The 26170-nt window shown below is 33.4% G+C and overlaps 3 protein-coding genes across 4 annotated transcripts; all 3 read left to right on the plus strand.

The window, feature by feature from the left end:
* The first annotated feature begins 4848 nt into the window (after window positions 1-4848).
* LOC126687097 (sister-chromatid cohesion protein 3) lies at window positions 4849-12497 on the plus strand. The gene is made up of 22 exons (XM_050381471.2): window positions 4849-5096; window positions 5200-5368; window positions 5545-5657; window positions 5847-5939; window positions 6126-6289; window positions 6394-6630; window positions 6754-6898; window positions 6987-7165; window positions 7270-7415; window positions 7499-7623; window positions 7924-8097; window positions 8321-8482; window positions 8572-8772; window positions 8847-8981; window positions 9089-9292; window positions 9427-9571; window positions 9750-9856; window positions 10107-10244; window positions 10459-10724; window positions 10894-11018; window positions 11657-11944; window positions 12249-12497. The coding sequence occupies exons 1-22, from the start codon at window positions 5055-5057 to the stop codon at window positions 12260-12262; spliced, it is 3372 nt and encodes a 1123-aa protein (XP_050237428.1). The 5' UTR covers window positions 4849-5054; the 3' UTR covers window positions 12263-12497.
* Window positions 12498-14473: 1976 nt separating this feature from the next.
* On the plus strand, window positions 14474-15945 carry LOC126687100 (cytochrome c oxidase subunit 5C). Its single transcript, XM_050381476.2, has 2 exons — window positions 14474-14627; window positions 15448-15945. Exon 2 carries the CDS (start codon window positions 15484-15486, stop codon window positions 15673-15675), a length of 192 nt encoding a protein of 63 aa, XP_050237433.1. The 5' UTR covers window positions 14474-14627; window positions 15448-15483; the 3' UTR covers window positions 15676-15945.
* Window positions 15946-17590: 1645 nt separating this feature from the next.
* Window positions 17591-25981, plus strand: LOC126687099 (nodulin homeobox-like). Of its 2 annotated transcripts, XM_050381474.2 has the most exons (16): window positions 17591-17864; window positions 18260-18302; window positions 18407-18532; window positions 18618-18776; window positions 19311-19394; window positions 19484-19612; window positions 19937-20155; window positions 20447-20578; window positions 20660-20755; window positions 21085-21246; window positions 21552-21843; window positions 21940-22065; window positions 22148-22217; window positions 23142-23204; window positions 23769-23846; window positions 24025-24076. In XM_050381474.2, the coding sequence occupies exons 1-15, from the start codon at window positions 17821-17823 to the stop codon at window positions 23773-23775; spliced, it is 1752 nt and encodes a 583-aa protein (XP_050237431.1). In that variant the 5' UTR covers window positions 17591-17820; the 3' UTR covers window positions 23776-23846; window positions 24025-24076. The 2 variants fall into 2 exon arrangements, with proteins under 2 accessions (XP_050237431.1, XP_050237432.1); XM_050381475.1 differs by lacking the exons at window positions 17591-17864; window positions 18260-18302; window positions 18407-18532; ... (8 more) ...; window positions 21940-22065; window positions 22148-22217 and adding exons at window positions 25010-25252; window positions 25366-25602; window positions 25707-25981 and having other exon boundaries at window positions 24025-24900.
* Window positions 25982-26170: the final 189 nt, after the last annotated feature.

Consider the following 26170-nt stretch of genomic DNA (forward strand, 5'->3'; position numbering starts at 1 on the left):
TTTTAATAAAAAATTTAAAAATTATTGATTAATAATAATTTTACATATATTATATCTATATTTTATCTATTATAATAAATTTATTAACTTATATATTATATATATTAAAGAATAAATACTAAAAAGGTATAAATGTACATATTTAATTTTTTCAAAATAATAATAATAATAATTTGTTATTCGGTTTTTCGGTCGGTTCGGTTTGCAAGAACCTAAAACCAAATTGAAAACCGAATGTCAAAATTTTAGGTTGACAAAAACCAAATCAAACCGTTTTGAGCAAAAAACGAACCAACATTAAAATTTCGGTTTGGTTCGGTTTTCGGTTCAATTTGGGTTTTGCACGGATATGGAATAGCCCGGAGTCTGACAAAACAAAGTCCGATCTATGAGAAATTCATCAAGCGAAAGCATCGCCAAATTCTCTTCCTCTAACTTCGCGCAACTGATTACATTCCGGTTCATCGCGGTTCTCCTTGGCGCTCTAGATGTCAGTGCATCGACAACTTTGTCTACTATTGTAGCTATCTCTTCTCGGAATCGCTTCAGGGCTTCGTCGATGGTCTGATTGATTACCTCCTGAAAGGTTGATCCAGATTGTCCCTTTCGTTTGGGTTGGGCGTCTCGAATCCCTAAAAATGGATGGGTGCTCTCAACGGTGGTGGATGGACTATCGGTGTGGACGGGCTTCCGTCATCCGTTCCGGTGGTGTCGATTGGTAAGTTGGCTTTTCCTTTTGCAGTTGGGTTATTTAGTTTGTTACTGATGTCTGCCATTGCGGGATCCGATCAAAAGAATTTTTATGGAGTTTCTACAGACGGCGCCAATAATGGATCTCAAGTAATGTTACAAATATTTTTAGTACCGGATGCCGAGGGCTGTCCGGGTCTCTAGTATTAATTATGGTCCCTATCTTTGTGACTTTTTTTTATAGGCACTCTCACTACTAGAAAACAGCGTTTTAGCGACGGATTTTAGTGACGGATTTTTCGTCGCTAATGTTGGCGGGAGTAGTCCCGCAATTGTTTTGATAAAATTTAGCGACGGATTTTAAAATTTGTCGCTAATTACTGGCGGGAATACTCCCGCCTTTTATTTTCCGCAATTAGCGACAGATTTTAAAATCTGTCGCTAAATTATGTCTTTTGCGATGGAATTTAGTGACGGATTTCAAATCCGTCGCTAATTTTCAATGTCAAAAAAAATTAAAAGGTATCTAATATTATTTAAGATAGTATTTAATAAAAAATAATTATTAATTTTTTTAATTAAATTTATATTATTTTAATATAACGTTTTTATTTATAAAATAATAATTAAATATTATTTATGAAATAATAATTATATATTATTTATTTATTTAAAGTATATAAATATTTTAATAAAATTATTAATTATAAAAAAATTATCTTAGAATGCGGGTTTAAATTATGGAAACAAATATTTGTTGTTTTTAGTTACATTTAAGTATAATATACATAAATATATAACATGAATATGAGCTGGTTAAGGTGGAGTTGTGCGCGGGAGAACTACAAGATTAAAAAGTCTTGAGTGGGAGCAATGGAAGGATGGGTGAAGTACTGGGAAGTTAGCAAAATTGACAGGTGGATGCGGGTGGGTGATTTAACTCGGGTGGGTGAGTGACGGATGGCGCGGATGAGAGATTGATTAAATAAAAAATTTATTTTACGATGTAATTTTTAAATTTTTAATTTTTTTTTTAAAATTAGTGACGGATTTAAATCCGTCGCTAAATCCGTCGTTAATTAGCGACGAATTTAAAATTTCGTCGCTAAAACGGAGACCAAAATCCGTCGCAAATTTTTTTTTCCCGTCGTTGTCAAACGTTGCGACCATAAATGTTGCGACGGACTGTTTCCGTCGCAAATCGATTTTGGTCATTTAGCGACGGATTAAATGACTGTTTTCTAGTAGTGTCTCCTTCCTCTCTTCCTTTTTGTTAATGTGAGGTTAGGTATTCGATCAGTACCAAGTAGTTTAAAAACAAGGTATCAAATCGTTGACATAATTGAAAGGTGATCTTCCAAAAAGATCACATGAACCGGAAGATTTGACACCTCGATGTCGGCTCTTCATCGTTGACATAATTGAAAATGAGGTATCAAATTGTTTAAAAATGAATATGAAATTATTAACGGAATTAACATAAGCTACAAATTGTTGACGGAATGAAAACTGAGATATCAAATCGTTTGATTTGAAAATAAGACATATCAAACTGTAAATTGTGACAAATGAAGAGCCTTACATATTTTGCTCTTTTTTTAGGGCTTTTTATATAAAATACTGATTTTGACAGCCTATTTACTTTTATACAGTACAAGTTAAATCTTTACTTTACCTACCTCATTTTCTTACTTTGATAACTTGTATTTCAAATTTATTTCTTTTATACGATTCTTCTTATTTCTCTCAATCATTCTTCTTCTCCATGACTTCTTTTGAGATGTGAAAGAAAATTTCCACGACTTCTGCTCTTTCATTTCCGCCTCCGCCATTTCGTCGTTCCGCCGTTCCGCCTCCGCCGTTCCATTTCCGTCGTTTCGCCTCCGTCGTTTCAGCGCCATCTTTTTTTTATCTTTTTGATTTTAGATCTGAAATTTGTTGTTCTTTTTTTTTCATTTTCAGATCTGTAATTTGTTTATCTTTTACTGTTTATCCACCATTAAACATGTATAAAGAGTATCTTTAAATAATCTAATACTTATTTCATGTTATGTGGAATAATTTTGTGATTTTATGTAATAAAATTCGGTTGTTTCTGCATTTTTTTGTGTTTTGTTGTATTTCTGCGTTTTTTTTCTTCTGCATAACGATTTGTTGATGATGATTGATTGCTGAATCATTGTAATGTTACAGTGTTGTTGATTTTATGTTGATATCAACTGATTTTTTTTATTTTAACATTGACAAATAAGATAATATTGTTTGTGAAATAAACTTTTGTTGGATGAAATGAAATTGTATCATAACCGGCTTTGTCGAAATTTAGTTAGGTACGAGAGGTAGAAAATGGAAAACAATTATATAAGTGATATTGAAGGAACTGTGCGGCTGCGAAGAGAATTGAGAAAGAAAAATATTTTGAAATAGATTTTTTAATTTGTGAACTATTGTGTTGGTGTATAATTAATATATTTTATTTTTATATGTAAGAATAATTTTATTTTTTTATTTAAATTATTGTTGTTGTTTTTTCATATTGTTTTGATTACTTATTCTGATAATTTCTTTATTTGATTCATTTATTTTAAATATTTTGTACTTTTGTTGTTCTTTAGTAGAATTACTACTATCATATTAATAAGTTATCAACATAATGTCAACATGATATCAACAATTAATGCTAATTTAGTCAAAATGTTTGTAAAATGAGAACATCAATTGATTTAGGCCAAAAACAATCAACATATTATCAAAAACATGTCAACAGCTCATCAATACAGCAATTTAAGACTAACTTTACTTTTCTTTTAATGATTGAAAAATCAACATGTTATCAACAGTATATCAACAGCATGTCAACATAAAATTGAAAATCAAAAAAAGTTATAATACCTATCAACATAATGTCAACAATAAATCAACAACGAATCAACAATTAATGCTAATTTAGTCAAGATGTTTGTAAAATGAGAACATTGATTGATTTAAGTCAAAAACAATCAACATATTATCAAAAACATATCAATAGTTCATTAATACATCAATTTAAGACTAACTTTATTTTTCTTTCAATTATTGAAAAATCAACATGTTATCAACAGTATATCAACAACATGTCAACATAAAATTGAAAATCAAAAAAAGTTGAAATACTTATCAACATAATGTCAAAAATAAATCAACAACGAATCAACATAAGGAATAAAATAAAACATAATTTTTTGAAAAACTGTGACAATTAACAAAATATCAACAAGAAATCAACAACATGTCAACATGATAACGCTAACATATAATTATCTAGTCTCGGTTAAATTTTATTTTATTTAGTTTATTTCGCTGACAAAGTTATCTAATTTGCCAATTTTTTTTAAAAAAAACAAAATTTTCCAATGTTTTAAAATCAAGGAAATACCAACTGATTATCAACACAAAATCAACAACAAATCAACACCACTGTAACATTATAATAATTCAACAATCAACCATCATCAAAAAATCGAGCTGCAGAATAAATAAATACAGAAATACAACCAAACACAAAAACAAAATGCAGAAATAACAAAAAATTATTCCATATAACCATAATTTTATATTACATAACATGAAATTAACATTATATTCTTGAAATATAATCTATATACATGTTTAATGGTGAAAAAACAGTAAAATAATTGTAGATCTGTAAAAAGAAGAAAAATAAGAAGAATGAATAAATTATAAATCTGAAATCAAATAGATGACACGACGAGCAGAGGAGATGATGACGTTGGCGAAGATGACAACGGAGACGATGATGAGAACGATGACGGAGGAGCGGAGGAATAGAGGACGGTGAAGCGGAAGACGGCGGAATAGAAAAATAAAGAATGGTAAAGAAGAGAGATGAAGATGAACTGAGAGGAAGAGAGAGAAATATGAGTTGAGAGGAAGAGAGAATTGAATGATGAGAAGAGAGAAAATAAATAAAATTATAATGATTGTGCTATTAGGGTTGAATATATAAAATCCGTATAAAAGTTATAATCAACTCCGTATATGGTAGTTTAGTAAGTGAAAAATATGTTATGTATAAAAGTAAACAATTAGTCAATGTAGGTTGTTTGTGTAAAAAGCCCCTTTTTTTAATAGCTTTATGAACTCCCCTAGATCCGAGCATTTACCAAGCGGACGTGTTAAAAGAGTCCGTAAAAAAGCGGATAATTCATTTGGCGGGAGATTTTTCATCTCACTTTCTCAGCAGCAAAACTAGGGCAAGAAAATCTCTAATCAAATTTCACTTACACAAGCAAAAGGAATAACGAAATTGTTAATTTATGGTTCATTTTCTCCCATTCTTCTTCTCAAATTGAAAACCCTAGCTCATGGAGGACGCTCAAGATCCAGAAACTTCCCGTGGCCGTCCTGTGAGTCCTTATTTTACTCTCGCTACTTGTCAGACTCCTACTTCATTTTTTTTTGAATTTGATTTCCGTTATTTCTTGCTCTTTTGTTGATTGATTTGAACAGAAGAGGAACAGGGGTCGCACTCAGTACCAAGAGAGAGCGAGTGATGCTAGTGAAGATGGAACAAACGAGGCCGAACGAGAAGCTTCGCCGGACGATTTTGAAGAAGTTCGTCCTAAAGCTAAACGTAACCGAGCTTCAGAGCCAGTCAAGTTTGATCAAAGCTTAATCGGTACTTTCCTATTTCTCCTATTTGATTTTAACTGTATGTTGCTCATTTATTCTAATTTTAGCTTCATGCTTAATTTTGAATATGATATTGCCAGTTTTAGAGCCTTATTTTTACCTGAAATTTGAATCACGCGGATGCGATTTTATTGATGTGTGTTCGATTTTCTTTTATTGCAGAAGTTATAAAAGGTAATGGGAAAAATATTCCTCATGCTGTGAAGAATTTTGTTGAGGAATTTGAGAAGGATCCAAAACCTTCCATGGTTGGACTCTTGACTATGTTGTTTGAGGTAATTCCTAGAAACTTTTTTTTTTTTGAAATTATAAAGATAGAGATAGAGATAGATATAACAATACAAATGAATGACCACTAAACTACCGAGTGATTGACATCACAAGTTTTCTGGCTTACAGATACATTTAAATTTATTTTGGATTATAGTATTTGGTTTGCTTTAATTGATTATACAACTGTACAGGCATGTGGAGCTAAATTTTCTATAAAGGAAGAATTACTTGAAGAGACTGACGTGGATGATGTTGTTGTTGCACTTGTTAATCTTGCTAGAAAGGTATCTACACTTCTGTTTTTTTTTGTTTCTTGTGATATTGTGGCCTTTTTGGTTACTTTATCATTTAAACCTTCCATGGTGAAATGTTTTAATGGAAAATCAAGTAAAAAGGTCATGTACAGTAAATTACACATTCTATCTTCATGACTTTAGTTTTTGCTTAAGTCTTCTATGGAACATGATTAGGGGGAAATTGAAGATTATCAAAGTTCAAAGAAGAAGGAATTGAAGAACTTCAAAAATAACCTGGTCACATTTTGGGATAATCTGGTGGTTGAATGCCAGAATGGGCCATTATTTGATAAGGTTTTATTTGACAAGTGCATAGATTACATAATAGCTCTATCATGGTTAGTTATCTTTCTGTCTCCCTTCTTAGTGATACCTCATATCTCCTCCTAGAGTTATGAAATAACTAAATTTGGTTATATTGTATGGTGTTAACAACATGCAGCACCCCTCCAAGGATATACCGTCAAATTGCTTCTACGATAGGCCTTCAACTCGTAACATCATTCATAACAGTTGCTAAAACTCTTGGAGCTCAGAGAGAAACAACTCAGAGACAGTTAAATGTTGAAATGAAGAAGAGAGATGATGGACCTCGTGTCGAGTCGCTAAACAAAAGGTTATCTATGACTCATGATAAAATTGTTGCGCTAGAGGAAATGATTCGCAAAATATTTACAGGGTACGTTATATTATTTATCTTATTATTTTTAATATATTATTATGAAATATGATATGTATCCTGTTTCATCAATGGTATTTTGTCATATATTAGTCTTCTGACTCTCTTGTTTTTTTTCGGAAGGTTATTTGTGCATCGGTACAGAGATATTGATTCTAACATTCGAATGTCATGTATTGAGTCACTTGGTGTTTGGATTTTGTCATATCCGTCACTTTTCCTTAAGGATTTATACTTAAAATACCTCGGATGGACATTGAATGACAAAGTAAGTCACAGTAAATTATTTAAGTTGACTTTTTCTCTGTGATCTGATCCACAAGAATGTAACTTGCTTCTGTTTATTGTGCATTAAGAATGCTGGTGTAAGAAAAGCATCCGTTCTTTCATTGCAAAGCCTCTATGACGTGGATGATAATGTGCCTACTCTTGGACTATTTACTGAAAGGTTTTCCAACCGCATGATTGAGCTTGCTGATGACATTGATGTTTCTGTTGCTGTATGTGCTATTGGACTCGTCAAACAATTACTGAGGTTATTGTCCTAAATTTACGTATATATAATATATTTATTTGGTTACCTCGGGTTTTATACAAAAGGTGTTTGTGCTAAAAACTGGGCCTTGTGATGTTTCGCAGGCATCAGCGTCTCTCTGATGATGATTTGGGTCCTCTGTATGATTTACTCATCGATGATCCGGCAGATATCAGGCGTGCCATTGGAGAATTGGTTTATGAACACTTGATTGCGCAAAAGTTTAATAGCTCTCTAACTGGTTCAAAAGGTTTACTATGTTTTTTGGATTCTACTTTAGTGGTCTTTGTCAAAATTGAAAGATCACTTGTACTCATAACTTTCTTTTTTCAGACAATGAAAATGGCTCTGAGATCCATCTCAGCAGAATGTTGCAAATTTTAAGGGAGTTTTCAGCAGACCCGATCCTTAGTATCTATGTGGTTGATGATGTTTGGGAATACATGAAAGCAATGAAGGTACGTCGTTACTTGTTATTGCTTTCTGATATTTGAAATGAACTTAGGTTTGTGAAAAGGAAAGAGGGTAATTTTGAGTTGAAAGTAACTATAGTCCTTGCTCAACCTTCATTTGACCCATTATCCCGTGTTGTTATTCTACCTGCTCCTGATAACATGCATAGTACTTTTTCTGCTTCATAAGTATTGTGCTGCTAATTTTGTTTGGCTGTCAAATAAGAGCATACAGTAGATGATAATGACTAGGAAATATTTTATATGCTTTCCATAACAAGATGGTAAATAGCTTCTATTTTGCAGGACTGGAAGTGTATTATTTCCATGCTTTTGGATGAGAATCCTTTGGTTGAGCTTACTGATGATGATGCAACAAATTTGGTCAGACTTCTTTTTGCATCTGTCAGAAAAGCTGTAGGAGAGAGGATAGTTCCAGCTTCTGATAATCGAAAGCAGTACTATAATAAGGCTCAGAAAGTGTGTAATTCTTTGCCATGCAAGCTTCTTTTTTTTTTTCCGCTTCATCAGACATCTCATTGAATACTGACTTTGTTTGCATCATCAAAATTTTAAATTCTTATCTGTGTGCTATTTTTCCATTTGTTGTTTGTCTTTTTCATATGCTTAAATGCATTCATGGAAACATGGTGTTTGTTCTACTGTCACTTCAAAGGAATAGTAATTGTTCTGCAATTGTCAGGAAGTATTTGAAAGTAATAGAAGAGACATAACTATTGCCATGACGAAGAACTATCCACTACTTCTACGCAAATTCATTGCCGATAAAGCAAAAATATCATCACTGGTTGAGATTATTCTACACATGAACTTAGAGCTTTATTCCTTGAAGAGACAGGAGCAGGTTTGTGGAAGAATTTTGTATCCATGTAATTCTTTTTATTTCTTTCACAGCTTAGTTTGATGTTAATTGCAAATAGCTGGTCCTTTCAGAATTTCAAAAATGTTCTTCAGCTCATGAAAGAATCATTTTTTAAACATGGTGAGAAGGACGCATTAAGATCTTGTGTGAAGGCTATTTTGTTTTGTTCTACTGAGAGTCGAGGAGAGCTGAAGGATTTTGCTGGTAATCAATTAAAGAATCTTGAAGATGAATTGATTGCTAAGCTTAAATCTGCAATGAAAGAAGCAGCGGTATAGTTCTAATTTTGCTGTTTGTTCCACAATGTTGATAAAGTAGATGAATAGTGACAATGTTTAATTTGCAGGATGGTGATGAATATTCTCTTCTTGTAAATTTGAAAAGATTATATGAGCTTCAGTTATCAAAAGCTGTACCCATTGAGAGTTTCTTTGAAGATATCATCAGGGCTCTCCACAGTTTCAGAAATGTGGACGATGGGGTTTGTGAACTTTTCAGGACTCCTTTTTCTCCAAATATTTTCTGATGTTTAGCCATAATCTGTTTTCAGCTGCCTACAGCCCTAAGCTGTTTATTTTTCTCATCCAGGTTGTCAGTTTTCTGCTTCTCAATATTTATTTGCATGTAGCATGGTCACTGCAATCTATTGTGACTAGTGAAACAATCTCCGAGGCACAGTTGTCCTCTCTACTTTCAAAACGCGATATTTTGCTTGAGGAACTTGAGTACTTTCTTGGGATTCCTTTTGAAGGAGCAAAAGTTAATAAGTTCTCAAATCACTTAGCTTGCAGAGTAAGCTATTTTCTTTGCTTTGATCTATGAAATCAACTGGAAGATTTCAACTGGAAGATTTGCAAAAACATATAGTTATATTGAATATTTATTGAATGCTTTATTGTGGTCTGATGAAAGAGTGGCACATGCAGGTTTGTATTATACTTGCAGAGGCCTGGTGTTTGTTCAGGCAAACAAATTTTTCTTCTACAAAGCTGGAAATCCTAGGGTATTCTCCCGATGCATCTGTTGTTAAAAAATTCTGGAAACTTTGTGAACAGCAGCTCAACATCTCAGGTGATTCTTTGTTTACAGTCCTTGATGCGGTAATTTTTTTTAGTTATAAGTTTATATAGTTTCATTTTTTTTATGTTTTTTGGTGTACTTACCTGACTGGTGTTTGATGCTTGAAAGCATTATGTTCTTGTATACGTGCTTTGTTTTCCCCCTCAATTCATCTCATTATTCTTCACAGATGAGACAGAAGATGAAGAAACTAAGATAGAGTACATTGAGGAGACAAACAGAGATGCAGTTATGATAGCTGCCGCAAAGTTGGTTGCTACTGGAACAGTTTCGAAGGTGAGCTTATAACTACCATGTGTTGAGCGTATGATATTAATTTAGATTATGGCAAACAAACTGGGTATTCCTCTCAGGCGACAGCAATACCCTCTTCTTCTTTCCTTGTTGGGAGTGTCGCAACTGTAGTTAAAGATCTTATCAAATTTAGTTTTGGTGCTCCCGAGTATCTTATCTTCGTACTAGATTCCACCATTAGGCATGTAAAGTTTTTGTAGCTTTCTTACTGGATCTTTTATTTGTAACGCAGGAAAGTCTTGCCCCTGAGATCATTTCTCATTTTGTGATGCATGGATCAAGTGTTGCAGAGATAGTTAAGCATTTACTCTCTATTCTAAAGAAAAATGATGGTGATATTTCCAATATATTTCTAGAAGCATTGATAAAGGTACTAGTTTTACTTCAGAAGAATGAGAATTCACATGATTCGTTTATTTAGAAAACACAGTTCTTTATATATTTATCATCCCTTCGGGTACTTGTATGCCTTCTAGACTTTGATGTTTCAGCCTTACTATTAAGTGTTTTTCTCCATTTAAGAGTTTGCACTAGAATTATCACTAAATGGACATTTTATTTTTTGTTTTTTCTACTATTACTAGGCCCATCAACGACATCTGGAAGAACTTTCTAGAAGCGATGATGGATCCGTTACAGGAAAATCTTTTCAGGACTGTAAGGACTTGGCTGCTCGACTTTCTGGAACATTTATAGGTGCTGCCCGGAACAAACATAGAGCAGAGATCTTAAAACTTGTTAAGGAGGGTATTGAGTATTCTTTTGTAAATGCTCCAAAGCAGCTATCGTTTCTAGAAAGTGCCATGCTTCATTTTGTATCCAAACTTCCGAGGCCTGATATCTTGGGAATGTAAGAGTCGCATTCATTAATTTTGATATTTAGCGGAATCTTGATTATATTCTGTGTTGGATACTGCCAGCATGCCTTATATCTATTATGCTGTCATTGCTAGTGATTTTCCCGTTTGATTTTAATATACTGGAACTAACATGCTCATTTATTTGCACCTTGCATGCAGTCTAACAGATGTCCAAAGCCGAACAGAAAATGTGAACACCGATGAAGATCCCAGTGGCTGGCGCCCCTACTTCACATTTGTTGACAGCCTTCAAGAAAAGTATGCAAAGAATGAAGGCTTGCCAGGTAACTTTTTATCCTGTCTGCTGCTGGTACTTTGGATCTTTCTCATCCACTAGTCTTGTCTGTCTGACATCGACCAATCTTTTAATAAGCTATCCATTTTTTATGGGAACTCTTGTGAGGTGCCATGTATTTCATTTGATCCCAGTACTGTATTGTTATTTGTTATTCTTCCCATGTATTTTTGTGAGGTGTCAGTACTTATTTACACTTAGCTTCCATCTTGCCTTTTAAGGAGGCTGTTATCCAGGTTTAAATCTGAATCCTTCAAATCTAAATTAGTGGATACAATTGAAAAACTTACTCTTGCACTAAGATTCATTTCCCCCCTTTCCTTACTGTTACGAAACAATTGGAGAAGAATATGTTATGTATTATATTAAGTTATTAACCCTCCTAATATACTTTAGCACTTACAATAAACTGAGATTATTTCTTACATGTACTGTCTTTTGTCAGAATTAATTACATTTAGTCTTTATTCATTGCATTGTATGGTCTAGGCCAAAACATACAGCTTAAGCTATTTATGGAGACTTTGGTGGTTGTCAAGTATCCAGAACTGCATGAGGCCATTTTTGTTATGAATTTGGACTAGGGTTAAGATTTCTTTATAATGATGATAATGTCAACTTGTGCAGATGAGAAAGAGGCCACCACTGCAAGACGCAGGGGTCGTCCAAGGAAGCGTCAAAATATAGAAGGAAAGAGACTCTTTGATGAGCAAAGTGAAAGTGAACAGGAGGATTCAATTAGTGGATCAGATCAAGAAGGTGCACATGAAGAAGAGAAGCAAGATGAGGAGGATGACGAAGATGCTCCTTTGATACACTCATTTAAGTCATCAGCCAAGTTGAGATCTCTAAAGGTTTCAAGGGACGAAAATAGTAGTCAGGCAAAGATGGAAGCTTCTGTTTCTAGAGCATCAGGTAAGAAATGCATCTAATATGTATTTTCCAGGCATAATACCAATGTTCTTCCTTTGTTATTTGGTACGAGAACTGCTCTTTGAAAATTCATGACGATTTTGTGAGGACACTACATCCTTGTGATTAAATGCCTAAAATTGGTTCTTTATTGCGGCTGCATCATGTGAGGCGTAATCGTGGATTCATACCACTGATAATTATGAAAATAGACTTGTTATAAAAGTCAAATAATCTGTTGAATACTGCAGCTAATTGTCTCAATGTTTGTCGATGTTATTCACTTGATGTTCTATCATTTTTGCAGGGGGATCAAACTAGTGGTCGTCTACGCCAAAGGCTAGTGTATATTCAAGGCTGCCGGCACGAGTTGTTGATTAGTTTTTGACTAGATTGTACATCTTTAACTACTCCTATCTGTTTGATACATTAGTAACAGCAATTGTATATCTCTGTTACAACAGAATGTACAAAGTAGGAATGCAGAGTTCAGATGTAAGCTATTTGTACCATTGGCTGCTAATGAATGTAGATGGTTACTTGAAGTGCTTATTTATACTCTGGTTGGTGGATAAGTTTTAGAAATTTTTCTGATCGATATTATGGAAACAGACTGTAAACGACTGGTTGAGATGGTCAAATTTCATCCCTTTTCACAATTGCATCAATACGCCAACAAATGTCTACTTTCCCCTTGAATTTGGGATAAAAGATCAAATAAGAATAAAGTCATGGTTTTTGAAAAAGAAAAACCCTTTAAAATTGGTGTTATAGTTTGTTTTATCATTTCAGATGTGATGATAAAAAAGTGATTAGAGCATTTTATATAAAAGTATAATATTATTGGATAATTTGAAATTAAAGGGTAAAATGAGACATAATGTCAAATTTTAAATGTGTGTTTTTTCTAAAGTTGTGAACTAAAATTTATTTGATCTTTTGTAACAAGTTAAAAAGTAAAATTAACTTTTGTTGATATTTTAGTTGTTCTGTCCAAATCCTGACATACTTATCAAAATGATACTGTTTGCTTATTTCTATTTCTGACTATCTCACTTTTTGTAAAACATCAATTCACCCTTTCAATTTGTGATTCGAGATTTATTTTTAATTATTTTAATAAGTTAAAGACAAATGTTTTTATTTTTGGATCGACTAAGAATAAAATTATATAATATAAATTAGTTTATGGACTGAAATGAGCTATTTGGTCTTTCATTGATCTAAAAAGGCCAAACCCATTCTCAGGTCCTCTACTCTTCACCTTTTTTTCAATAGGTCCTTCTACTTTAATTTGACGTATATAGGTCCTTTAAACTTTAATTTCGATGTTATTGTATCCTTACACGGATGGAATATGGAGAGTGTGTCACACTCTCCGTTAAATGATAAACTTCCGTTAAATGATGACCTGTCAATATAAAAAAAATAAAAAAAATAATTTGGCTAAAATTTAAGAATCAACTTACACTTTTTTCCATTAATCTTCTTCTTCCTCCATTTCACTTCATTGCCGGAGTAAAAACTCCATTGCCGGAGTTAAAAAAAATCAGCTAGCCACCACTTTTCAGTGGTGGCATTCTTCTCCTCCATTAATGAAAGAGAGACCAGCAGGTCTCTCCTCCATTAATGGAGGAGACGACATCTCCTCCATTAATGGAGGAAACGAAAACGGCTCGTCTCCTCCATTATGGAGGAGACATACAGCAGGTCTCCTCCATTAATAGAGGAGAGACCTGCTGGTTTCTCCTCCATTAATGGAGGAGACAAACCAGGTCTCCTCGAGGAGAAACCAGAAGGTCTCTCCTCCATTAATGGAGGAGAAGAACGGCCACCACTTTTTCAGTGATGGCCGGCGGTTGAGAATTATGGTGGTGGTCGGAGTGCGAGTGGGCGGCGGTAATTAAAATTTTAAAAGTAATTTTTATTTTTAAATTAAAATTAGGTTCTGATTTAAATTCAAATTTAATTCTTTTTATGTGGGGGCGGTTGGAGCGGGAAGGATAAAAACGGCATCGAGATTAAAATTGTGGATTAAAAAATATTAATTATTTGTAAATATAAAAATTGGATTTGATTTTGTTTGTAAATTAAGTCAAAGGGTTTAATTGTAGTATATATCAAATATAAGAATTTTAATGTATTTTTTTACTTTATTTTAAAATTAAAATGCTATATATTTTTTTCCACACTTTCAATAACGGAGAGTGTGGCACACTCTCCAAATTCCATCCGTAAAAGGGTGCAATAACAACAAAATCGAAGTTTAAGGGACTTGTAAACGTTAAATTAAAGCAGAAGGATCTATCGAAAAAAAAGTGAAAAGTAGAGGGACCTGAGGATGGGTTTGGCCATCTAAAAATAGAAAATATGTTTTTAATTGATTTAAGATTTGAGAATATTGTCCTTAATTGATCAAAATAGTTGAGAGTGTGTTATTTAATTTAGAGTCACAAGTTCAGGGACCGTGTTGACCTTTTACTCTTCTAATTTTTCTTTCTGAGTTTTTAGAGGTGTAAACGATATCGTTTTCTTATTTGTTTTAATAATTTTTCAAGGCCAATCACTGATCAACTCTCTCGCAGCTTTTGCTTTTACCAGTCAAAATTTCGCGTATTAGCAAAATAGTGTCTCTTTTCTTCTTCCGTACACTCTCTTCTCAAAATTAGGCGTCTCCAGTTTGTCGGTAACTGTTTCTGTTCATTTTTTATTCTTTAATTTATTTATATTTTATGGGAACCAATTGTGACCTACAAATCTGTGTTTTTTAGTACTTGTTTGAATTCTACATATTTTAGCTTCTAATATATTTGTTATTTAACGGGATATTGGATTTAAATAAACAGATCTAGGGCAATATATGAATTTTAATTTTTAGAGATATGTCAATGAATTATATGATTAGGTTGTATCATATATTTCTTAAAATATAAAAATAGTTTCACAACTGTTGAATTGTAAATGAAGAAAGATTTTTTTTGAGGTGAAATTATATGAAATTTAAATTTTCATATTGATTGGTTGTTTGTTCTGTTGTCAATCTCAATCAATGATAGATTTGTTAGTTTTTGTATTATATATGAGGAATAATTTGTTAAAACTGTTAGTTTTTAGGTGGATTTTATTAGGATAAATTCGATCAAATCCATGACTGCTATTCCTATATTTTAATTACTGACGGAGCCAGGATTATTGTATTTGGGGCCAAATCGCAATGTGCATTATATGTAGGGAGGCAATTTTTCTAAGGCGGGGGCCAAGGCCACCCCAGCCCCTAGCTCCGTCATTAATTTTAATGTTCTATTCTGATTTCATATCTTGTTTCTAGCAGTAGCAGGAAACTAGTCTTGTACATAGTTATAGTTTGAAGAAGGCATGAAAATGATTTATGTCATATTCTCAGCACTTTTTCCCCTTCAAATTCAAGTTTCTTGTCCTGTCATTCCTTACATGATTCATGTTCACCGCTATGTAATTCCTAAAAATTAAGCTTATATTTGCTGCAGGTTATTTAAGCTTTTTGATTGGAGAAATTTATCAGAATGGCTGGTGGTAGGGTTGCTCATGCTACCTTAAAGGGCCCGAGCGTTGTTAAGGAGCTTTGTATTGGTTTCGCACTTGGCTTGGTTGCCGGTGGTTTTTGGAAGATGCATCACTGGAATGAGCAGAGGAAAGTTAGAGCGTTTTATGATTTGCTTGAGAAAGGCGAGATCAGTGTTGTTGCAGAAGAGTGAAATTCTTCATGCAAATTCAGTCATCATGATTTTGTATGCACAGCTTCAGCGGTAAAATGCCGCTCAACTTTGATCTGTTGCCCTCTTTTTAGCATTGTCTTTTTCAAAATAATGTTTCTGTTAATGAGTGTTTGCTCTTTTTCCTTTTCGTACAATATGATGCGATTGCTATTTTGTGTTTTTCATATTGCGTTACAGCACCAAATGTATAGAAGCTCTATGTTGCACAAAAACTTATCAATTCTTATTCGATATTTCTGTTTATGGTAACGTTTCTGAAATCTTATACTTATTGCTTAAATGTATTTTGCTGTTTTTTGGTTTTCTGGGCATCATAGCCAGGCCCAGGCGTTGGTGATGTTTAGAAATGCCTGTTGATGGTTAGACCATCTCCAAGGGGAGTCATCAAAATGGGAATTGATGACTCCCCATCTCCAAAGGAGTCACCAAAATGCATTTTGGTGACTCCCTCACACTCTCTTTCATCAAAAATGGTGAAGGAATTTTTCCTTCACCATTTCACTTTTTGAATATAATAATGTAGTTAATTTATATTTTGGTACATATAATTTGTTTGTAGTTATATTTAATTAATTATTTATTTTTTAAATAATTTAACGAGACAATGATATAAAAATATTACACGACTAATTTTATAAAATAATAACATAAAAATTTTACATGAATAATTTTACGAGACAATTAAAAAAATATTACATAACTAATTTTACGAGACAATAATATAAAAACATTACATAGATAATTTTACGAAATAATAACTTAAAAACGAAACATACTACGACATTACATAATAAATAAATAGAACACATATTCTATCAATAATCTGGTAAACGAAACATACTACGACATTCATAATTAAAAAAATTAACAACAAATTATTTTTTTAATATAAATAATACTAGAATTCGGATGAATATGAGCATAAATAAGTTTGTGGGTGTAATTGGTAAAAAGTGTATAAAATATTAAGAATTAAAAATGATTATTATATTAAAAAGTAAAAAAGTATGTTTTTTGGTGAAGAATTTGGTGATGACCATTGGAGTAAAATTGGTGAAAATTCACCAAATTGAAAAATGGTGAGGGAAAAATGGTGACTTCCCTTGGAGATGCCCTTAGAAGTGATTATTTACAACGTTTAAAGTAATCTTAGGTTGTGTTCTCCTTGTTAGGCAAAGTTTCTAGCAGGCGCGCTCTCAACATTTCCTGCTATCCGAGTTTTGTGGCACTCGTCTCAGTAAAGGCAGCCAATGAATGGACCATGAAAATCTAATAACCTGTTTCTTAATTTGTAATTCTAAATTCGTTTTTAATGCCCCAGGCCAGTTGCCTTAAAAATATCCAAATCAGCTTTATTTCACAATTTTGAAACTGTTACTTTCTATATACACCTTCAATGATTTTTTTAAAATTTATTGTTTAAATGTGCATTTTATTTTCTATATATACACCTTCAATGATTTTTTTTTAATTTATTGTTTAAAATGTCTATTTTATTTTCTATTAAAAATAAAAATTCATTAAATGTTTCTAAAAATTACAAAATATGCACTTTTTTTTATAAATGATAGATATATTAGCTCGACCATAAAGTGTGGAAGGCAAAAAAAAGAACCGAGTCTAGTTTCTTGTGAACAAAATATGCACTTAATGGAGAAGAATTTACAAATAAGAAAAAAAATGCTCAATTAGTCAATTTTCAAAATTTTCTATAGGTGTAATTCTTCATGTATTGAAAAGAATGGACAAAAATATGAACATGAATAGATTTAGACTTATTTTTCTTCATTCATTTTCTGATCCGACCTACGAATTATCTATAAAACCAATACCTTTTGAAACATAATATCCGTGACTTTTAAAACAAGAAAAAAATATATAAAATGCAGTTATATATAAGTACTAATCACCTATTCCTAATTTAAATCATGAATCTGAAAAGCAATCCTAAATATGTGTGACAACAGTCCAACATTAATGTAAATGACCATTTGTCACATAGTTCAGACCAAGAGTGTTCAACACTCCAACACCTAATACTACTATTTTCAGCAGAAACCTATGAATACCTAATGCCTTTAAATTTAGTTTCTTTTTCTTTTTAAAACTAATGTGTCTAAATTAATGATTACACTCTACTACTACTACTATTTACAAAATCTGGACTGGTTAGTCTCTATCTCTTTCACTCTCTGCATTTTTAGGGTTTCAGAGTTGGATTCTATTTTTTTCTTGAAATTTAGGTTTGTTTTAAGCTCAGCAAAAATGGTGACGTTGTTTTGTTTCTGTCTTTTTCTTACTTGAAAAAGCTAATAAGCTTCACCATGTGGAAAAATATGCAACTTTTTAAGCTGAACTTTGCAATTTTGCACCATGTTAAGGCTACTTTTTGTTGTTTTTGTAATGAATTTTCTGCATGTTATGTTATTTCAAGAGCTACAGTGTGATTGTGGACCTATATTGATGAATCATGCTGTTGTTTCTGCTGCAAATTTAATATACAGTGAAAATTCTATTTTTTGTGTTGTAATTTTCTCATGAAATTTTCCGGTCTTGTCTCTAGGATGAGGCTTATTAAGGAGGATTCCGGTGGTAGTTCTGAACAAGTAAGTAGATTTTTAACTACATGAATCATTTGAAATTTCTGGTAGTTCAGTTTGTTCTTAAAAAATTTCCTTTAAAAAAATTCAAATGGTTTTCATGTGGACAGGTCATTGACTTAATATCTGCTGTTAAAGAATTACATGGGCATAGTTCTCAGGAACTTGACAAATTATTGAGAGAGACTGAAAATTTTGCAATTCACTTCCTCACTGAAAAAGGATCAAATCTAAGGGTTAGAAAATGATTTGTCATAAATATACATATGCTATCATAGTTACTATTTTCTTGCATCTCGTACATTGCATATTATTTTTCAGATTGATGTTGAAAAACTGGCAGAATTGCTTCCTTTGCATCTCATTGCGGTGCTTATATCATCTGAGAAAGATGAATCATTATTGAGATATTTACTATTTGGTATCCGGCTTTTGCATTCTCTATTTGACCTTGCACCTCGGCATGCTAAACTCGAGCAGGTTTCGTTGATCCTTTCCCAAGGTTTCGTTTTTATTATGTTATGCGGCATTCTCTTTGCATTTATCTTCTTTAGGGGAAGGAAATTGACAATTGTGTGAATGTGAGCGTTCAATCATTGTTCAATTTGGAAATTTGTTTGCTTCCTTTGCATTTGGTTTGTTGATCTGAATATTGATACATTTATGATCATTATTTTTTTCCTGGATGTACTAATGTTAAAATTTTGGCGGTCTGCTAGCTGCATGCAAGTGCACATATTCGGGTCTGTGGTAAACTTGTTTAGTTTTTGAGATCTTAATTGTTAATATGCGAGAATATCTTGGTGTGTTGGTGAAGGACTTACCTTTCGGAAATAAATTTTCTTTAGTTGACTGAAAATATCGTTGAAATTTTATTCTCTCTGCATTTTTCTATGGGCATGTAAAGAACCGTGATATTTATTCTCTCATTTTGGCGTTTACATATTGGAAGACTTGGCGGTGAGTGAGAGCTCATCTCTTGACTCTTATATCTTTAATTTTGTTGATTTGCAGATTTTACTTGATGATGTAAAAGTGTCGGAAAAATTGTTGGATCTGGTGTTTCATGTGCTAATTGTTCTTGGTAGTATCATGCAGGTACTGTACTGCCAAGTGCCAAGTCCTTTTTGTAAAGATTTACATCACATTCAATTCTTAGTAATTTGGGACTTGTCTTAATGGTATAGGAAAATCATAATTCAAGCTCTTTGTCCCTTCTGCACTCGGCATTGGTAGCTTGCAGTATGTATCTATTAACAGGATGCATTTCTTCACACTGGGAAGATCTTGTTCAGGTGCTGCTTGCACACCCCAAGGTACACTTATCATAATGTATTTAAGCTGCTATTGTAGATGGGTTGAATCCATTATGGCCTCTCTGTGCAAAATTTCGTTTCTTTAGTTCATCAATATAAGGGGAATGCAATGCTGACTTGTGTCTTTTACAAATTTATTTTTTGTACTTTGCTATAGCAACCATTGAATTGATGAAGAGGAAGTGCATCTTATGGAAATAGAAGTAATTACAAAACAAATGAGGAAAATAAAAGTCATCTTTAAGATCATATCACAGTTTGTTATCGTATTTCACAAAGGTCGAAACATTTTTGCTCAAGCCAATCCTGATGTTTCTGTTATAGGTTGATGTATTTATGGATGCAGCTTTTGGAGCAGTGCATGTAGCCATCAGGTTTCTTCAGGTAAAGCTATCAGCACAGTCTACGGAATTTCACATGAGATCAAGACCGGCAGCTGAAGAAATAATTAATTATCTATGCCAACAATGCGAGGCTTCTATACAGTTTCTTCAGTCATTGTGCCAACAAAGATCGTTTAGGGAGCGCTTACTGAGGAACAAGGTTTGAAAATAGAAACTCTGATTTTGGAGTTGCTAAGAATATTAATTGAGATGCTGACATCTTAATTTGGCTGGAAAAACTAAACAAAATAATCCCAAAAATATTGCTTCAGACCATAATTTGCGAACTGTAATAGCTTTGGATGACATCCCTTTCTCTGAAATATAACCTAGTTTTCTATGTTTGATTTGTTTTGAATTACGGGGACATCTCATATGCAATATCCTCACGATTTTTTGGTTTTTGTAAAAAAAACATTGAACTAAAAGAATTGGTTTCTATTCATTTCAGGAACTATGTGTAAAGGGTGGTGTTCTCTTTCTGGTGCAGTCCATATTAAAGTTAAATGTTACACCCGCTTTTATAGAGTCTTCCACAGTTGTTGCTGCTGTATCCAGACTCAAAGCTAAAGTACTATCTATTGTAAGTTTTTCAATTTAGACTTGTAGATTATGTCTGTGCTGGCCTACACTGTACTTATCTTTTACAAATGTGTTTATGCAGCTATTGCATCTGTGTGAAGAAGAAAGCATCTCTTACCTTGATGAGGTTGCAAGTTCTCCAGTAAGCTTTGATTTGGCCAAGTCTGTTGCATTGGAGGTCAGTTCCTAGTGCAGCTTCTGCAGCAGATTTGCATAATCCACATTCTTAATGGTTTTTTAATTTGAATTTGTATTTTATAGTTTTTATATCCTGCAGATCCACTATACTGAAATAAAATGAATGTTTATCCCAAAAATATTTGATACCTATGGGGAACTTCCTTACGTGTATAACTTTACATATAATTGTTTTCTAACAAAAACATGAGAGATTTCCTTCTGGACTAGCTAGCAAATGGGGTCATGTCACAACAAACTAAATTTGTTCTATCCTTCTTTTCCCCTTACTTAACATTTAAATCTTTTCTACCGCTTCTCATGATGTAGGTCCTTGAATTATTAAACGTTGCACTTAGTAAAGATCCCAAACATCTTAGTGCTAATTCTGGGAAAACATTTCGCATGGGGCTTCTGCGACTCAATACGTTGCGTCTGGCTGAAATTCTCTCAGTTGATTCAAACTTCCGGTCTTACATCACAACATGCTTTGTAAGCTAAAGCTATCTTTTGATTTCATAACTTATATATTCTTATAAGCATAATCACACTTCTGGTAAATCACCGCATTGACTTGTTTGGAGAATATATCCGAGATTAATAAAAATTGCTTAAAATACTTTCTATCTTGGAACTTACATGTACATGAAGAAAATATTATTGAGAAAAAATAGGAAGTCACTGCAGACTGTCCGATTCATATGTATTATTCTTTAAAGCATCCATGATGAAGATTTTCATTACTCTTTTTTCCTCTTATTTTCTCTCTTTTGTTTCAAATTCAATTCATTGCCCAGACTAAGGTTCTGGAAGCCACATTTTCACTTCCTCATGGAGAGTTCTTATCCATTTGGTGTTCTTCTGAACTTCCACCAAGAGAAGAAGATGCTGCTCTCGAGTTTGATATATTTACAGCAGCTGGATGGGTTTTGGACACATTTTATTCACTGCACTCATCAAATCTTTTAAATTTAGAAATTACTTTAATCCCCAGTAACATGCCCCAAGCTACCTATGCTCATCAGAGAACTTCATTATTTGTCAAAGTAATAGCCAACCTTCATTGTTTTGTCCCACATATTTGTGAAGGTTAGTTACTTCTCAGGTTGGATAAATTTTTGTGCCAAGCTAGGTTTCATGCCTTGCCATGGTTTATCTGATTCAAATTTTTGTTGCAACCAACAGAACAGGAAAAAGATCTCTTCCTTCATAAGTTCTTTGAGTGCATGCGGATGGATCCATCTGAAACTTCGTCTGAATTTTCTTTTCCTGCTGATGCTAACAAGGCCAACTCTATTTGTAGGAATCTACGTAAGCATGCATTCTCTAAATTTCCCAATGGACAAACTTCTATGAGATAATTCCATTCCTTACAAGCAAATTGCATGTGCAGGTTCATTACTAAGCTATGCAGAATCTCTGATTCCTAACTTTCTGAATGAGGAGGATGTACAGCTCTTGAGGTAATTCATAAGACTGTCTTTTCTTTCTTCCTAGAAGCTCTATTTCTTTTCTGTAATTTTTGGAAACTTTGAATATCATGTGCAATAACTACTTGAGAGAAGCTATTGGTGCCGGTCTTGTTTACTTGGTAGAATTTTGCAGTTTGAGAATTTAGATAAGCTTTTGCGTGTTCAGACTAAGTGACGCTGTTAGAGAATTACACATTTAGGACTTTCGTTGTTTTAATTATTATTTATGAATTCTGATTTCATAAATAACAGTTAAATTAAATAATTGTTAAAATAGGCATACTCTGATTGCATCATTAAAATTACTTAGCAATACTGAAGACCGCGTTTTCTCTTTCTCTAGTGCATGTTTTTCAGCCCATACCCATAGTTTCTCTTATAACATACAATTATGAGAAGAGTTTGAAAATGCTAACAGTGTGTTGTTATTCTTTAAAAGCAGAACTGTAGGTATAGGACGGGTTATAATGCATGGATAACTATATTTTATCTTTTGTCATGTATGTGAACATACTTTCTCTTACTCATACATAACAGTTGGGAAATTTTTGAGGGCATTTTCATATTCTGCATAGCAGATGAGAGGGATTGGAAAATGACAGGTTCCCCTCGGTTATGACCCAGGTTTTTACTTAAAGCTATGGTGTAATACATTCTGAGGAATAGACATGTTGTCACATCCTCAGAAATAGATATTTAAGCGGCTGCACTAGTGGATTGAAGTCTTACATTTTCACTTACAGCATAGTTGCTGGTTTCATCTCTTCCAAAATTGTCAGAGTTTATTATAGAGAACCGATGCATGTTAAAAAATTCTCACACATAAGATGCATGCTATATGCATGTGCCATAGAATGTCTTTATCAAATCGAAACTGGTTATTTACTCTAGTATTTTTTATATATTATTTTGTAGGCTGTTCTTTAACCAAATTCAGCTATTGATTATTGCTGCTATTTTCAACAAAGCCAAGTTCAGGTAAGATTTCTTCCTCTCTAAACTAAGAGCCTATTCGTGTTCCAACCGTGACAGTCTTCTTTCTTTTTCATATGAGTAGTAAAATAAGAAGATACCATAGAAATTCTGAGTTTTGATTTCAAAATCACCAATTTATTTCGTTGTCTTCAAATCTTAACTTGTTCTTATTCTCTTATTTTTAAATTTGTGTCGGACTTAGGTTTTGGAAGATACGCCTAAGAAGTTGTCTGTCCATGGTAGACGCGGACTCATGTATATATTTTAGTTAGATATCTTGGTTTTTTGTGTAGATACTTATCTATTGTGTCCATCTTTCAATGAATTGTTTAATATTAATCAGAAGGGTGCAAATGATTCTTTGATTTTTATTTGATATATAAATCGCATTACATTTAATTGATTTAATGACTTCTCTAGTAGATTTAGTTGTTATGTTTATGTCAAATTGAATAAGGCGAAATCTGTTGACTCTCCTCGGAAGGTTTTTGTTTTAATGTTGATATTTAGAGAACTTTGTTTCTGTTCTTGAAGATTTAACTAGTTCATTTTTTTCCCTTTGTGTAGAAATTAGATATTTCTCATGCTAAGAAAAAGAGAATGAAACGTAAAAGAAACGATGTAGAAGCTGCTACAGATAATGAGGTTTGATTTTTATTGTCTTTAAATTTTAACTAGTTCTTATTCCCTAATTGTTAAATTTGTGGCGGACATAGCTGCGATTCTTTATCTTTTTATTATCTACACATAAATCACATGATTATTCGGTTGGTTTAATCACTATATAAGGCTAGAATATGACAAATCACTGTTTTGTTTCTAGAACTGGGCACTTATAGTGAGGCCTGATGAGCACCAGTTGTTGAAGGCTTGTGTTAGCAAGCATCTGGACATGAAACCTCTGAAAATAATTGCAGAGATTCTTTCTCCTGAAAAAAAGAAATTGTTCAAGGAGACATGTTTCGGATTTTTATTGGAATTGCCTGAATTCCATATTCAAACGCAACTCATCCACAATCTGCTTCTAAGGGAATTGAAGCAGCCCATCCCCAATGAAATGTGGTTTGATATAGCCGGCACTAGACTCCGATTTAGCATCCGCGAGTTTTCGTTGATTACAGGATTGAATAGCCGCGGCAGCCTGGCGATGTCCTATGATGCAACAAAGAAGAAGAGGGATGGGCTGTATGAAAGATTTTTTAACAAAATCAGTAAAACTTACAGTGTTAACAAGCAAACCGTTGGTGAAGTGTTTTGTCAAAATGCCGGGGCTGCTAACGATGAAGATGCTGTAAAGCTTGCGGTGCTGTATGTGATTGAGTGTTTTATTTTATCGGGGCAGTCAACCAACGTTGTGAATAGGACTACAATTGATTTTATTGATTATGGAGATTATAATGCGTATGCTTGGGGAAAAAATGCTTATGCAACCACTATTGCCAGTATGAAAAAGAGAATGGCGGAAGGATTAAGCAAAAATAATGATGGAGCTAAAGGGAAATGGAATTATAGACTGTATGGATTCCCATATGCTTTACAAATTTGGTTTTACGAGTGCTGTAAGGGTGCGAAGAACTTTTTTTCCGATTGTGTCTTCAGAGAAGGAGATCATTGTCCGAGGATGTTGAGTTGGAGGTCAACTCCATTTTTGGGGAGAAAAGGCAGATTTACTATAATGTTTAATGATGATGAGCAATCGGTTAGTATTTAACATTAAAGTTTTTGTTTTTTCAAACTGTAAGTGTTTTGTTAGCCATATAAAGTTGCCGTGCTTTCGTTGTTTAATGTAAGGTGTCTGGATTTTGCAGCTCAAGCCAAGCAATTTGTCACCTACGCTGAATGAAACAATTCAATTAGGAATTGATCATTTTAGTGTTGAATTGGAAGATCATCCCAAGGATTCAGAAACTTGCAGAGCCAGCGCTAGAGCTATGAAGATACAGCTTGTGAACAATTGTTTAGACAGGTACACTGTTGTTTTAGAAAAAATGTATGGGGCCATTCTTGAAGCTGTGCCTGTAGGAAAGCAGAGAGATGGCGGTGAGAAATCGGTTAGTATTTAACAGTAAAGTTTGTATTTTTCTAAATTGTAAATGACTTTAATACGCTAAGTTGCTGTTCTTCTCTGTTTACTGTTTTAATGTAATGTGTCTGGATTTTGCAGCTTCATCTAAGCAATTTGTCACCTAAGTTGTACGAAATGATTCAACTAGGTATTGATTCTTTTTCTTTGGAATTGGAGGGTGGCTCCGAATTCGACGGATCCTGTTGTGATCGAACTTGCAGTGCAGCTATGTCAGAAAAATTCCACAAGTGCAGTACTATGTCAAAAAAATTGTTTGGCGCTATTCTTGAAGCTGTGTCTGTAGGACAGAAGCGGAGAGATGGAGATGAGAGATCGGTTAGTGTTTAACAGTAAAGTTTGTGATTTTCCAAATACATGAAGTTGTCGTCCTTTTCCCCTCTACTGTTTTAATGTAACGTGTTTGGCTTTTGCATCTCCAGCTAAGCAATTTGTCACCTACATTGTCCGAAAAGATTCGTCTAGGCATAAATGATTTTTGTGATGATTCGGAGGACGGTGCCGAGTTCGACGACTCCGGCAGAGCTGTGGAGATACAGCTTTGTCCAGCATTCAAGAATCTAATCGAAATATTAAACAAGTACATTACTATGTCAAAAATGTTTGTTGGTGTTCTTCTTGTGACTGCGTTCGTACGAAACTGAAAATTCTATTTTTTTTCCTTAAAATGTCGAGCATAATTTGCCTCTCTTCTTTATGGGCCTTTCGCTTCCATTTTGGTGTCTTTGCCCGTTCGTTTGGCAGAGTTTTTGATTTCCATGCAGTTTTACAATTTGGAGTCACCGTAGTAGGTTTTTTTGAAAGACTGAGACAAGTGTATAATTGTATATGTGTCCAGGAGGAGGGGAGTAAATCATAGAGTTGCAGGAAGAGAAAATCAGTGTTT

The sequence above is a fragment of the Mercurialis annua genome, linkage group LG6 (assembly GCF_937616625.2).
Source record: "Mercurialis annua linkage group LG6, ddMerAnnu1.2, whole genome shotgun sequence".
Taxonomy (NCBI): Eukaryota; Viridiplantae; Streptophyta; class Magnoliopsida; order Malpighiales; family Euphorbiaceae; genus Mercurialis; species Mercurialis annua.

Excerpts from the sequence above, each read along its gene's own strand:
- LOC126687097 (XM_050381471.2), top strand. The coding sequence starts at position 5,055 with ATGGAGGACGCTCAAGATCCAGAAACTTCCCGTGGCCGTCCT. Across the intron at positions 9,293-9,426 it reads CAAATCACTTAGCTTGCAGA|GTTTGTATTATACTTGCAGA; the intron begins GTAAGCTATTTT and ends TGGCACATGCAG. Across the intron at positions 11,019-11,656 it reads AAAGAATGAAGGCTTGCCAG|ATGAGAAAGAGGCCACCACT; the intron begins GTAACTTTTTAT and ends CAACTTGTGCAG.
- LOC126687100 (XM_050381476.2), top strand. The coding sequence starts at position 15,484 with ATGGCTGGTGGTAGGGTTGCTCATGCTACCTTAAAGGGCCCGAGCGTT.
- LOC126687099 (XM_050381474.2), top strand. The coding sequence starts at position 17,821 with ATGATTACACTCTACTACTACTACTATTTACAAAATCTGGACTG. Across the intron at positions 18,533-18,617 it reads AAAAAGGATCAAATCTAAGG|ATTGATGTTGAAAAACTGGC; the intron begins GTTAGAAAATGA and ends ATTATTTTTCAG. Across the intron at positions 21,247-21,551 it reads CTTACATCACAACATGCTTT|ACTAAGGTTCTGGAAGCCAC; the intron begins GTAAGCTAAAGC and ends TTCATTGCCCAG.